This window comes from Dryobates pubescens, chromosome 35, assembly GCF_014839835.1.
Source record: "Dryobates pubescens isolate bDryPub1 chromosome 35, bDryPub1.pri, whole genome shotgun sequence".
Lineage (NCBI taxonomy): Eukaryota > Metazoa > Chordata > Aves > Piciformes > Picidae > Dryobates > Dryobates pubescens.
This window is the reverse complement of record NC_071646.1, coordinates 2745482-2758399: the sequence shown is the minus strand read 5'-3', so window position 1 is coordinate 2758399 and position 12918 is coordinate 2745482. Positions and strand designations below refer to the sequence as shown.

The window sequence follows — 12918 nt, the reverse complement described above, 5'->3', positions numbered from 1 at the left end:
ACCATTCTGTGACTGTATTCTGTTAAGTCCTTGTGCTGCTGTCGCACAGCTCTCAGGACACATTTGCCCTCTCCTGGAGGACATCCCTGTCCTGCCCTCACCCTCACTGTGTTTGAATGTGCAATAAAATAATACCTCTGGGTTTAGCTCCCTCCCTCTCTTAATGCAAGCTCAGATCCAGGCACAGCTTGACTAAACCAGCACGAACCTGACCCTGTTTGCTGCACCAGCCAGCAACAACCCCCAGCCAACCCTTCCAGAAGCATCAAGTCCTCACTCACCAGCTGCCACAACGCCTGGGCTGCTGCAACGCTCCCGACGTGCCACATTCCCATCTCTTCACTCCTGCTGCAGGCCAGCAGGGCTGAGCTGGAGCTCCCGGGAGCTGCTGATTCGCTCTTCGTGTTCCCTTTTGTAACAGCTCCCAGCTTGGGCTCAGCAACCTCTTGCACTTCCTGGCTCATCTGCTTTCTGTCCATCCTAGCATGGCTTTAAATAACTGCTGTTTCCACTTCCCTGTTCTGGGTGACATGTTGCAACCCAGCCTTTTGCTGAATGAGAAGCAGAAATGATTAATTGACTAAAACAACCCTTGGAGCACAAAAATGTGAAGGAAGCTGGGGGCTGCAGCAGGATTTCTGCTGGGGGGGGAGGTTAATCAGGGAGGAGGAGCCCCTTGCACAGCAGCAGATGCAAGTCTTTGATGGGGGTCGGGGGAGCAACGTTTATCAGGGAAGACAGCTGTGATTTTGCCAGGGGGATCCAAAATGTGGGTAATTAGAGGTTCACAGATTGCATTGGGTTGGAAGGGACCCTCAAAGGTCATCTTGTCCACCCCCCCCTGCAGTCAGGAGGGATACCTCCAATTAATAACAAGCCACTGCAGCTCTTCCAGCTGCTTCTGCAGCATTACCTGGGCAGGTTTGGGTGCTGGGGGGGTCGCTGTCACCCAGTGCTGGAGGTGGAACAACAGAGCTTTTTGTTCCATTTCTCCCGGAGAGAGGCAGCAGAGGTGGTCCCCTCCTGAAGGAATGCCCCAGCAGCAGTTTTGGAGGGGTTGGTGTCAGTGAGGAGGGTGGTGAGGTGGAGTGGGATGGCTTTACCCAGGCTTTGGGACTCAATCCCTTTCATGTCCAGCATTAGAGAGATCAGGACTGGACCTGCAGAAGGGCTCAGCACCCTCAAGAGGGGTGGAGGGGAGCTGCAGCCGGGCAGTAGACGCAGAGCAAGCCCCAGAGCTGTGCACAGCCCCTTCCTCTAGCACAGAAATACAACTCCGAGCTGAAGCTTCCCTTCCAAAACGGCTTCCCCCCCCACCTCATCTTCACAAGAGCCTCCTCGCAGCACAGAGCAGCAGGTGGCAAACTTTGCGGTGTCTGGGAAAGCTTTGGCGACCTGCAAGTATCTACCTGCTCCAGCACCAACCTGTGTTTAGAGCCTTCAGGAGCCCTGCGTGGAGGGAACCTCACCTTCCCCCAAACCACCTCGTAAAGCTCTTGTGGGGCAATGCCTGCAGCAGCACAGGCTGCAAACACCCAGCCGAGGGTTTAATTAGTGTGTAGGAAGGTGCTTGGGTCAGGGCTGCGCGTTGGGCTCCCGCGGGTGTCAGCGAGCAGCTATGTGGCAGAACAGGATGTTGGATTAAGGAGTCTCCCGTGAAACCCGCGCTGAGGACATCAGAGAACACCACCAGCCGAGCAGGGAAGTGAGTGAGCTGGGTGGTACCGAGCACAGCTCCCCGGGCAGAGCCTGCTCGGTGCCCGCCTCTCCCTGCACCGCACTGCCTCGGAGCAAAGCCGCTCGGGCAGGGCTGCCAGCGAGCAGGGCACGAAGGGACCTGGCTGGTTTGGGTCGGAACACCAAGGGGGTTTAGGGGCTTGGCCGCGCTGTGACCCCAGCCTGGAGCAAAGCTGCCTGGCGTGGGTGCCAGATGAATTCCTACCAGCCCGGTGCTGCAGGTGGAGGGCCGGGGGCTCGCCTGTGAGCGCCGACCTGCCGAGCACTCATCTGCCAGGCACTCGTGGCAGCCTTATCTGTGCTGTGGAGGTGAGTTAATGTGTAACCCAGCTCTGTTTGGTTAGTCCAGAACAGCAAAGAAGTGCCGGGACAGGCACGGCCGGGACGAGGATCTGGGACACGCGGAGCGGCAGAACGTCCTGGTAAAAAACAACAATAGAGTTAAAAAAGGAATCCTCTCTGCTGCTGCTTTGCTGTCTCTCCCTTTCCTGCTGGGGGGCTGAGTGCCTCTGCCCGGGTGGGCCGTGGGGCTGTGGGTCCCCGTGGGGTTATGGACCTGCTTTGCTTTGGAAGGGTTGGAAGTGCGGTGGAGCCGTCACAGGAGGTGGCACCAGGGGAAGATGGAAGAGGTGGTTTGAAGGAGGTGGCAGGAGGAAAGCTGGGGAGAGACCAGCAGCTGCTGGCTGGAGAGGCTGGGGAAAGAGCTCTATGAGAGTTACCTTCTCTGGAGACTTTCCTAACCTGCCTGGACGTGCTTTGGTGTGGCATGGCCTGCCCTAGCTGCCCCTGCTTTGGCAGGGGGGTTGGACTGGATGAGCTCCAGAGGTCCCTTCCAGCCCTACCGTTCTGTGATTCTGTGACAGGCTGTAGCTGTGCTGAGGGCAGCAAACAGCCCAGGCAGCTGCTACGTGCCCTTGATGGGCTTGTTTCACCAGGAGGGGCTCCAGATCTGCCACCATCATCTCCTTTCACCCCCGAGGTGGGATCCATCCTGCTGCAGAGCAGCAGCAGCTGCTGGGGTGGTACCTGCAGCTTCACAGATCGTGTTGGAAGGGACCTGCAAGGATCAGCTCATTTTGCTTTGCTTTGTGTTTTGAGCTGGCCAGGATGAAGCCCTTAGCTGGCAGCTGTAAAGCAGAAAGGGTTTGGCTGCTCTGCCTTAGCCAGCAGCAGAAAATGCTGAGGTGCTTCAGCAGTGCTGCAGAGCCAGGACGGAGCGCTGGTGCTAAAAGGAAAGCAGCCTCTTCATATAAAGCAATTAGGATTAATTGCTACTCAGCAGCTCTTTGATGTTTGAGGGCTTGGTGAGCTTTGGGAAGGACAGTTACCAGCAGCTGACAGGAGAGCTGTGTCCACTGGCCTTTCCTTGGAGAGATCAAATGAAAGGTGTTTCATCAACGGCATTTTATTTAGCTGCCCCTGCTTTAGCTGGGGGTGGGGAGAGGTTTGGAGCCCATCTCCAGAGGTCCCTTCCAGCCCCCCTCCCCATTTCTGTGATTCTGTGAAAAATGCCTTCTGCTGAAAGCATTTTTAGGAGGGGAAGACAAACAGCACTGAAAGAAAAACCAAACCACCACCAAAGAGCTTTTCAAGGGCCACAGCTTTGGCTTTCGTTGCTCAATCCTGGCTTTGTTTGTGGCCGGGCTGCCGCGGGGCCACTCAGCCAAAGGCAGGAGCTGCAAAATCCTTCTGGATCATGAAACCCAGGAGTTTTCAGCACTGACCTTTTATTTTACCCCCTTCCCTGGGTTGGGTGAGTGTGTTAGGGCTTCAATCACGTCAGAGGGCTGGTGGGCAGCAAAAAGGAACTTCTTGTTTCCGTGCAGATCCACTCCAGCGCCTGGCGAGCTCTGGGTTGAACTTTGCCTCCCCCTGAGCTGGGGCTTGATGGGTGCCAGAGCCTTGGCAGCTGCTTTCCTGCTGCTGTCTGAATGAGAGTAAATGGCTTTGTGGCTGTCCCAGCACAAGAGGGACATGGAACTGCTGGAGAGGGTCCAGAGGAGGCCAGGAAAATGATCAAAGGGCTGGAGAACCTCCTCTATGGGGTCAGGCTGAGAGAGTTAGGGCTGATCAGCCTGGAAAAGAGAAGGCTCTGAGGAGACCTTAGAGCAGCCTCCCAGTACCTACAGGAGAGGTGGGGAGGGACTTTTGACAAGGCTTTGTAGTGACAGGGTGAGGGGCAGTGGTTTTGAGCTGTAAGAAGGGAGATTGGGACTGCAGATGGGGAAGAAATTCATTACAGTGAGGGTGGGGAGACACCAGAACAGGTTGCCCAGGGAGGTTGTGGCTGTCCCCTCCCTGGAGGTGCTCATGGCCAGGTTGGATGAGGCTTTGAGCAACCTGGGCTGCTGGGAGGTGTCCCTGCCCATGGCAGGGGGGTTGGATGATCTTTAAGGTCCCTTCCAACCCATTCTGTGATTTCTTCCACTGGGCTGTGGGCATCCTCCTGCAGAAATCAGCTCTGCTCGCCCAGGGTCTGCCTCACACAGCAGACACTGGCTCTGACCAGCTGCTCCACCGCAGGCATCAAGTTTGAGCAACACTCTTGCTTCCTCAGGAGGGTTTGCTCTCAGATTTGTGCAGTCAGGGTGGGAGGCAGTGAGGAGCAGTGCAGCAACCCCCCTCGAGCAGGCAGCAGCCTCTCACCACTTGGAAATCACTACAGATCCCAACTCTTTGGGTGCCACAACAAACCCTGTGCAGCTTGCAGGAGCCTAAGTAACCCCAGCCCCAGACCCTGTCTCTGCTTCCCGACAGCTCTGGCTCTGAAGTTATCCCAGACTCAAAGAATCAAGGCCACTGCTCTTCCAAAGCCACCTCTCACTCAAATGCCATTGCAGCAGCAGATAATGGAAGGCTGAGACCACAACACTCAGCTCCTCCTGCGGGGAAGGATTGGATCTGTCAGGGTGTGGGTGTGGAAATCTGATTTTTGTGGCATATTCCAGTGACAAAGGAATTCTTTCAGGGTCTAACCCTCTGAACAAGCAGCCAGTTCTGCTCACTTATCACCAGATCTAATTCCCTGATCCTGCTACAAGAAGGGAAGGGGGGGGGAGGAGAGCAGCACTGTGTTGCTGTGCCACGGCCAGGTTACAGCACAAAGAGCTCCTCTGTCTTCTGAGGAGCAAATCCTCTTGTGTGGGTCCAGGAAGTGTTGGAGGGGGTGGCTGTTTTGCTGCTCCCCTCAGCCCAGGTCTCTGCTGCAGACTGGGTGGTGAGCACGAAGGAAAACACCTCATGGGTGGTGTCAGTGAATTTTGGGAGCTCAATGCTTTGCATCCAGAAGTAATTCTGCCTTTTGTAGGCTGCTCAGCTTTTCCCCCACAGGCTGCAGAGCTCTCCTGACTATGCACTCTCTGGCCATGACTGGTCCCCTCTGCCACCTGGGAAGGTTGATGGCAGGCTGTTTGCTGCCCAGCCACCTGCATGTTCATTGAATCCCAGCGTGGGGGAGGCTGGAAGGGACCTCTGGAGACCATCCAGTCCAACCCCCCTGTTAAAGCAAGGGCAGCTTGCCCAGGGTCACAATGTTCAGGTGTGGTTGGAATCTCTCCAGAGAAGGAGACTCCACAACCTCTCTGGGCAAGCCTGCTCCAGGGCTCCAGCAGCCTCACACCAAAGAAGTTTCTCCTCCTGTTCAGATGGAACCTCCTGGGTTCCAGTTTGAGGCCATTGCCCCTTGTCCTGTCCCTGGGCACCTCTGAGAAGAGCCCAGCCCCAGCCTCCTCTCCTCCACCCCTTAGATATTTGCATGCATTGCTCAGCTCCCCTCTGGGGCTGCTCTTCTCCAGGCTCAACAGCCCCAGGGCTCTCAGCCTTTCCTCCACACAGAGCTGCTCCAGGCCCCTCAGCATCTTCACAGCCCTTTGCTGGTGCTGGGGGTGCAGGATGCACCCAGATGAGCACCTGGGGTGCGCTGTCAGGAGCAGGAGACGACGCTGGGGTGGCCGCAGACAAAGCAAATCGCTGCAGCCCAGGCACAGCCCCCAGCGCTGCCCTGCTCCGCTCCAGCCCTGCCAGGCATGTGCCCAAACACACCCAGGCGTGCCCCAAAGCTACAGGGGCTCCTCCCCATGGCCACGAAACCTCTGTGGCCCCCGAGGAAGGGTGGCAGAGGAAGCTCTTCGCCAGGAGGAAGCTCGGGGCAGAGCAAGGCTGTGACTAAACGGCAGCCTTTCGGGTTCAGCAGTTCGAGAGCACTCGAGCTGCATAGCTGGCAGGGGTGGGTGTGGTGGAGGGAAGAGGTCCTGTGACTCGCAGCTGGGCTGGGGCTCACATTTCTGGGACGCTGGTGCTGAGCTCCGAGGCTGAGCTTGGCTGACAGCTTTTTCCTTTCCGGCTCATGCACGCCTCGGAGTTGCTTAGACAGCCACCAAGGTGAGGTGGCCACAGAGGGGCAGTCCAGAGATCGATCTGCAGCTCTTCTAGGGGGAAACTTCACTTCCAAGGATGCTTGAAAAACCCCCCAGCAAACCAGCTCCCCTTTCCTGGAGAGAGCAGCCTGAGGTGGAGCAAGTCTGCAGCCAGCCAGCAGCTTCCCAGCCTGCCTGACCCAGCAGCACATTTGCATCATCTCGGGAAGGGTCTCTCAGCTTAACACTTCTTCTGTCTTCTACTTCAGCTGGGATATTGCCCCCCCGCCCCATCCCCCCACGCTGGACCCCGTGGCAAGCTGTGATATGCCCAAGAAGGAGCTGGGGATGGCTGGCTGCAACTCTGGCAGCTGTGACAGCATGGTCAGCACAGCTTCCAACCACTCACAGCGTGTAAGTAACCCTGGTGTGCCCAGCCCAGGCAGGGCAGGGGCTCCTCTAACCCTTCTTGGCAGATGAGGGAGGATCTGGGGGAGATCTCTGCTTGAATCTGCTTCCCAACAGTGCTTTGGAAGCACTGGAGGGCTTTGAGACATCACCATGCTAAGGGCAGTGCAAGGATGAGGGGGCTTGGAGCAGCCTGGGCTAGTGGGAGGTGTCCCTGCCCATGGCAGGGGGGTGGAACTGGATGATCTTTAAGGTCCTTTCCACCTCAAGCCCTTCTATGATTCTGTGAATCCCTGCCCCAAAGCATTTCCCTCCTGCCACGTGTGTGGCACCAATCAGGAGCCTTCCCTCCTGCAAGTTCTCCTCTGGGAACTGGCACCAAGAGCCCAGGGGCTCCTAAGCTGCATGGAGATGCAGAAGCAGATAGTGAAGGCACTGGGCAGGAGCAGCCCAGCCAGTTCCCCAGGGAGAGATGAGAGCAGTTAGATAACTGGGTCAGGCTGGCTCCACCAAGGGTGACTCCCCCTGGAAGAGACAACAAACCCTGCTCCTCCTGGCTGGCAGGAGATTGGTTTCCTAGTTAAGGCAGAGGTGAGCTGGGAGCATGGGTGCAGAGATGTCATTTTTCACTCTCTGCCCATTAGAGCTCGTTTGGCTCCCAACACTGATTCCAAGATTGATGGGCTAATTACACCCTGTCTGCCTTGGGAACATAATTGATAGGTGTAATTGCCACACTCAGCCCTGAACAGGTTTTCCATTTCCAAACCCTCTGAGATTGCTTAGGGCTGGAAAACTGGTTGCAAGATCCCATGGTCAAAGATCTGGGTAGCTGTCTTCCTTCCAAACAGCTCCACCTCGGGACAGCTCCTCCTCCCTGCCTGTTGAGCTGATGCACACTCCACCTGTGCTCCAGCTTCCAGGGATGGGGACTCCACCACCTCCCTGGGCAGCACATTTCAGCAGCTAACAGCTCTCTCTGGGAAGAACTTTCTCCTCACCTCCAGCCTAAACCCAGAGGCCACCCATGGTACCCATCTGCCCCTATTCCAAAGCCAACTGGAGGAGTACAAAGGTAGAGACCAAGCCTGCAAGTCACCAATAACCCTGATGCTGGCTGTGGAGTTACAGTAAATGGCTTTAAAGTAGCTACAGATATTGAGAGGAAGTTCTCCAGTTTCCTGCAGCTCCAAGTACCAACTTTTGAACAGCCACTGGCCAAGTCTCCTGGCCAGGAGCTGTCATGGACCTTCTCTTAACAGCCAGGAGCATGAAGAACAATAACCTCCCTCTGCCTCCTTCCCTTGCTGTCTTCCAGAGTGACAACAGCTATGACTACTTATCAGTGGAAGAGAAGGAGTGCTTGATGTTCCTAGAGGAAACCATTGGCTCACTGGATGCAGAAGCAGACAGTGGGGTCTCCACTGATGAGACTGACTACGTGGAGCCCTCCAAGCTGCCTGGGATGTGGCGCAGGAGAGACTCCAGCGGCCAGGGTAAGCTGGAAAGCTGTGCTCCAGCCCTTGCTGGCAAAGGGACTGTCTCAGGGGGATTCGTTGGCTTGGCAGGCAGGGAAGGAGCAGTGCCCCAGTTTGGTGCATGTGGTAAGCTTGGGTTTGTGTCACTCCATGGTGAGAGGTGGCTGCAGGCAGCAAGGTAGGTAGGACACCAACTGCATCTTCCCAGGTCTCAGGTGCAGGAGGTGCTAAGAGTGAGGTCAGCAAAGTGCAGGGCAGAGCATCTTTGCAGGGCAGAGCATCTTTGCTCGTGCTCCACACAGGCTTACAGCCTCACAGAACAGCTTGGCTTGGAAAAGAGCTCTAAGGGCAAGTCCAGCCACCAAACTAACACCACCAGGGACACTGAACCATGTCCCTAGGTGCCATGGCCACACCTTTCTTGAACACCTCCAGGGATGGGGACTTCACCACCTCCCTGGGCAGCACATCCCAATGGCAAATCTCTCTATGAAGAACTTCTTCCTCACCTCCAGCCTAAACCTCCCCTGGCACAGCTTGAGACTGTGTCCTTTTGTTCTGGTGCTGCTTGCCTGGCAGAAGAGACCAATCCCCACCTGGCTACAACCTCCCTGCAGGGAGTTGGAGAGAGCAAGAAGGTCTCCTCTGAGCCTCCTCTTCTGCAGGCTAAGCAACCCCAGCTCCCTCAGCCTCTCCTCCCAGGGCTGTGCTCCAGACCCCTCCCCAGCTTTGTTGTCCTTCTCTGGACACCTTCCAGCAACACATCTTTCCTAAACCTCTCTCTCTCTCTCTTTGCCTAGATTTGGAAAATGGGGCTGCTCTCCCACATGGAGGTCACCAACATGCAGCTGAAGAGAGGAGCAGTAAGAACATCTCTACCTTCTCCAGCTCAGCTCCAGCAGCAGTGGCAAGCCCAGGTTATCACAGCCTTCCGAGGGGCATCACTGTGGCAAATGGAGCTCCTGCCAGCCAAGTGGAGGAGCCAGTGCCAGGAGACAAACCTGCCCAGGTGGCCAAGGAGGACAGGCTTGACCCAGCCAACACAAGCAGCCAGATGAAGGGAACCTCGATTACCCAACCTCCGGGGAGCCCCCAGTGGTCACGCACCGGCGGCTCAGGCGCCAAGGGGGAAACGGCCAAGGAGAGCAAGGCTTGGCCTGCGTGGGGCCAGGGGGAGAGAGCCAGGTTGGAGGAAGCCCCTCAGGACCACGACGCCAAGCGTGGGCCTCCCACTGCCCCCAAACCACGAAAGCTGCCCCCAAACATCATCCTGAAAACCAGCAAGAGCAGCTCGGCGCCGCTTGCTGCGGAGGCCAGCCAGAGGGCCAAGGCAGCTCCTCCATCCCTGGCCAGCTCCCAGCCCAGTGACAGCGCTGCTGAAAAGCTGAGTCTGGGGCACCTGGACCCCAAGGACAGGGAGAAAGCTCATCGGGAGGCTCTGGAGAAGCTCGGACTGGCCCAGGACAGGAGGGAGCCCAGCACCCACCTTCCGCCTGGCAACCACCCCCAACCCACCACCCCCCCCCAGGCAAGGCAGGTGCCCTCCCCCAGCCCCGGGGGGCCCGAGGCCGGCTGCGGGGCGGCAGAGCGCTCGGCGCCGGGCGCCCGGCAGATGGCCTTCAAGTCCAACACCCTGGAGCGCTCCGGCGTGGGGCTGAGCAGCTCCATGGCCGGCAGCAAGGAGCAGAGCGTCAAAGCCAGCAGCTCCCTGGGCAAGATGTCCTTCATCGAGCGCCTCGCCCCCAGCTTCCTCCGGGGCGGCCGGCCCCGGCCCCTCTCCCTCGGGGCGGGGAAGGACTTTGCTGGGCTGAAGGAGTCCGGGCAGGCGGAGCAGGAGAAGAGCAGCAAGCGGCGCTCCCACCCTCTGCAGAGCTTCCCCAGGCCCCCTCGCTCCTCTGTCAGCGTGAAGATCTCCCCCAAGGGCAGCACGGAGGAGAACCGGCGAGAGGCGCTGAAGAAGCTGGGGCTGCTGAAGGAGTAGCTCCGGGGGGGATGGGGGGTGGGGGGCTGCTGGAAAAGGGCCTTTTTCCCCACCCCCACAGCCAGGTGCCCTCGCTCTCTGTCCTTGGACAGCGCGGCCAGAAGCAGCTTCTGCTGTGACCTCCTGCCCCAGCGTCTCGGGAGGGGAAGTGTAAGAGGTGCTTGGAGCTTGCTGCAGGCAGAGGACCAGCAGATGTGCAGACTCTGTAGGCAGCAAGGGGCCAGGAGCCGCTCAGGTCCAGCAGCACCCAGCTGGTGCATGGGGAATGAGCTCCTTACAAGGTCCTTCTTGCATCTGGGGATTCATCTCAAGAGGGAAGCCACGGAACTGGGGCTCGGGCTTAAAGGGGTCTCCTGTGGACAAAGCCTCCCTGGGAAGAGCTCCAGGACTCTGCTGTTCCTCTAGGATTTCATGGGGTTGTTGGGGGTGGTTTTTTTTGGGTTGACCTTATCAAAGCTTCTGAGGCCTCAGGAACTCACCTGGCCACATCCTAAAGGCCACCACTGCCACACACTATCAGAGCAGGGGGCTCAGCAATGCTCCCACGTGGGTACAGGACCCAGGACAATGCCTGGGCGGCTGCACAGAGGTCCCACTGCCTCCTCGCCTGGCCTGGCTCTCTCATCCAGCACCAACAGCCTGGATATTCCACTTGGAAGGTGCAGCACCAGCCTTGTGCAGCCTGAAGCGACAGCTCAGCATCCACAGGCCATGTGCTGGTGGCAGGAGCAGAAGTGCTGCCCCAAACAAGAGGGGTGGGAGCTGGAGGCACCACTTCCTTCTCTCTCAAACTCTTCCTTAGACCCAGCTGATGCTCTCAACGTTTGTGCTGCACCAAAGGTGGTTTGGGTCTGTAATAAACTTGTCCATGAGCAGCAAATGCTGGTGGCAGGGCAGATCTGTGTTGCAGCCAGAGCCTTGGTAAAGCTGGGTTTGAATCTTCAGCTCGAGGAGCGTGGCCCAGACAGCCTCCAAACACTGCAAATCACAGAATGCTTTGGGTTGGAAGGGACCTTGAAAATCATCCAGGTCCAACCCCCCTCTGCCATCCTCTAAATGATGAGGTTGGAACCAGAGGCTTGGGCTTCCTGCCACCCAGGCTGCACACAAAGTGGGATGATGCAAAACCCACTACAACCAGTCAAAGACTGGAAGAGGTGGTTGAGTCCCCACCCCTGGAGGTGTTGAAGAGCCAAGCAGATGTGGTGCTGAGGGACAGGGTTTAGTCCCAGCCCTGGCAGAGTTAAGAGGATGGTTGGACATGAGGATAAGCTGAGGGAGCTGGGGGTGTTCAGCCTGGAGAAGAGAAGGCTCCAGGGAGACCTTGCAGCAGCATTTCAATTTCTGAAGGGGACCTACAGGAAGGCTGGGGAGGGACTGTTCAGAAGGGCTTAGAGGGATAGGGTGGAGGGCAAGGGTTTGAAACTGGAGCAGGGGAGATTTAGGCTGGACATCAGGAGGAAGCTCTGCACAGTGAGGGTGGTGAAGGGAGCTGGGGCTGTTCAGCCTGAAGAGAAGTCTCCAGGGAGACCTCAGAGCTGCCTTCCAATAGCTGAAGTGATCCTACAGGGAGGTGTCCAAGAAATGTGTGGCCATGGCAGCCACGGTTTAGTGGCCACGGTGGGGTTGGGCTGTTGGTTGGACTGGATGGCCTTAGAGGTCTTTTCCAACCTTGACCACAGAATCACCAAGGTTGGAAGAGACCTCAAGGATCACCAAGTCCAACCTGGCACCACAGACCCCATGACTAAACCATGGCACCCAGTGCCACATCCAGTCCCCTCTTGAACACCTCCAGGGATGGGGACTCCACCAGCTCCCTGGGCAGCACATTCCAAGGGCTAACAACTCTCTCTGGGAAGAACTTTCTCCTCACCTCCAGCCTAAACCTCCCCTGGCACAGCTTGAGACTGTGTCCTCTTGTTCTGGTTGCTTGAGAGACGAGACCAACTCCCTCCTGGCTACAACCTCCCTTCAGGGAGTTGGAGAGAGCAAGAAGGTCTCCTCTGAGCCTCCTCTTCTGCAGGCTAAGCAACCCCAGCTCCCTCAGCCTCTCCTCCCAGGGCTGTGCTCCAGACCCCTCCCCAGCTTTGTTGCCCTTCTCTGGACACCTTCAAGTCTCTCAATGTCCTTCTTAAACTGAGGAACCCAGAACTGGACACAGGACTCAAGGTGTGACCTAAGCAGTGCTGAGCACAGGGCACAATGACCTCCCTGCTCCTGCTGGCCACACTGTTCCTGATGCAGGCCAGGATGCCCTTGGCCTTGATGTTCTATGCTTTCCCAACCCTCCATGTAGCCAAGGTGTGCACAAGGGGAGGGAACCCTGCTGACCACAGAAAGAATGCCAGGAATGCAAGAGAAGGCTGCCTGGTTAGCCACACTTGGTGGAAGCAGGGAAAGGCTTGCTTGGAGTCAAGCAATTAACTGAATTAGCTCGGGGGCTGGCCAGCAGCAACACAAACCTGAGCACCAGGGAGGAAACCAGGAGAAGCCACTGGGGCTAAGTCTGACCAGCAGCTCAGCAGGTTGGCTCAGCAGACACCGTGCCATAGGCACCTTGGCTCCAGAAGGGAAAAGGAGACTGGAAGGTTATAAACTGCCCCCCTCCCCCCCCCAGCCTGAGCCCAGCTCCTCTGTAGCCTTGCAGCTCAGTTGTGCAAGGGATGTGCAGCGAGACGGAGCAGGAGGCAGCAGGATGCTGGAATCAGCAGTGGCTGAGAGGGAGAGGAACGTCGGGATGCAAACAGCATTTAAACCTCTGCAGGAGCTGACCCCTGCGCCCGGAGCTTCACCTTTTATCTCCTGCTCCTCTTTCATTTATCCTCTGCTCCTGCTGCCTTTAAACTCAAGCATTTGCACTTGAAAGGCCACAGCCCGGGGAGCTGAGCGCTGGGTGGGAACCTCTCCTGCTGCCTGCCTGCACATCGGGCTGGTTGGAGCCTGCCAGGTCCCAGGG

The 12918-nt window shown here is 57.5% G+C and overlaps 1 protein-coding gene across 1 annotated transcript; it reads left to right on the top strand.

The window, feature by feature from the left end:
• Positions 1 to 6382: 6382 nt before the first annotated feature.
• Positions 6383 to 9959, top strand: C35H1orf116 (chromosome 35 C1orf116 homolog). Its single transcript, XM_054176480.1, has 3 exons — positions 6383 to 6506; positions 7819 to 7996; positions 8779 to 9959. Exons 1-3 carry the CDS (start codon positions 6420 to 6422, stop codon positions 9957 to 9959), a joined length of 1446 nt encoding a protein of 481 aa, XP_054032455.1. The 5' UTR covers positions 6383 to 6419.
• The last annotated feature ends 2959 nt before the right edge of the window (positions 9960 to 12918 follow it).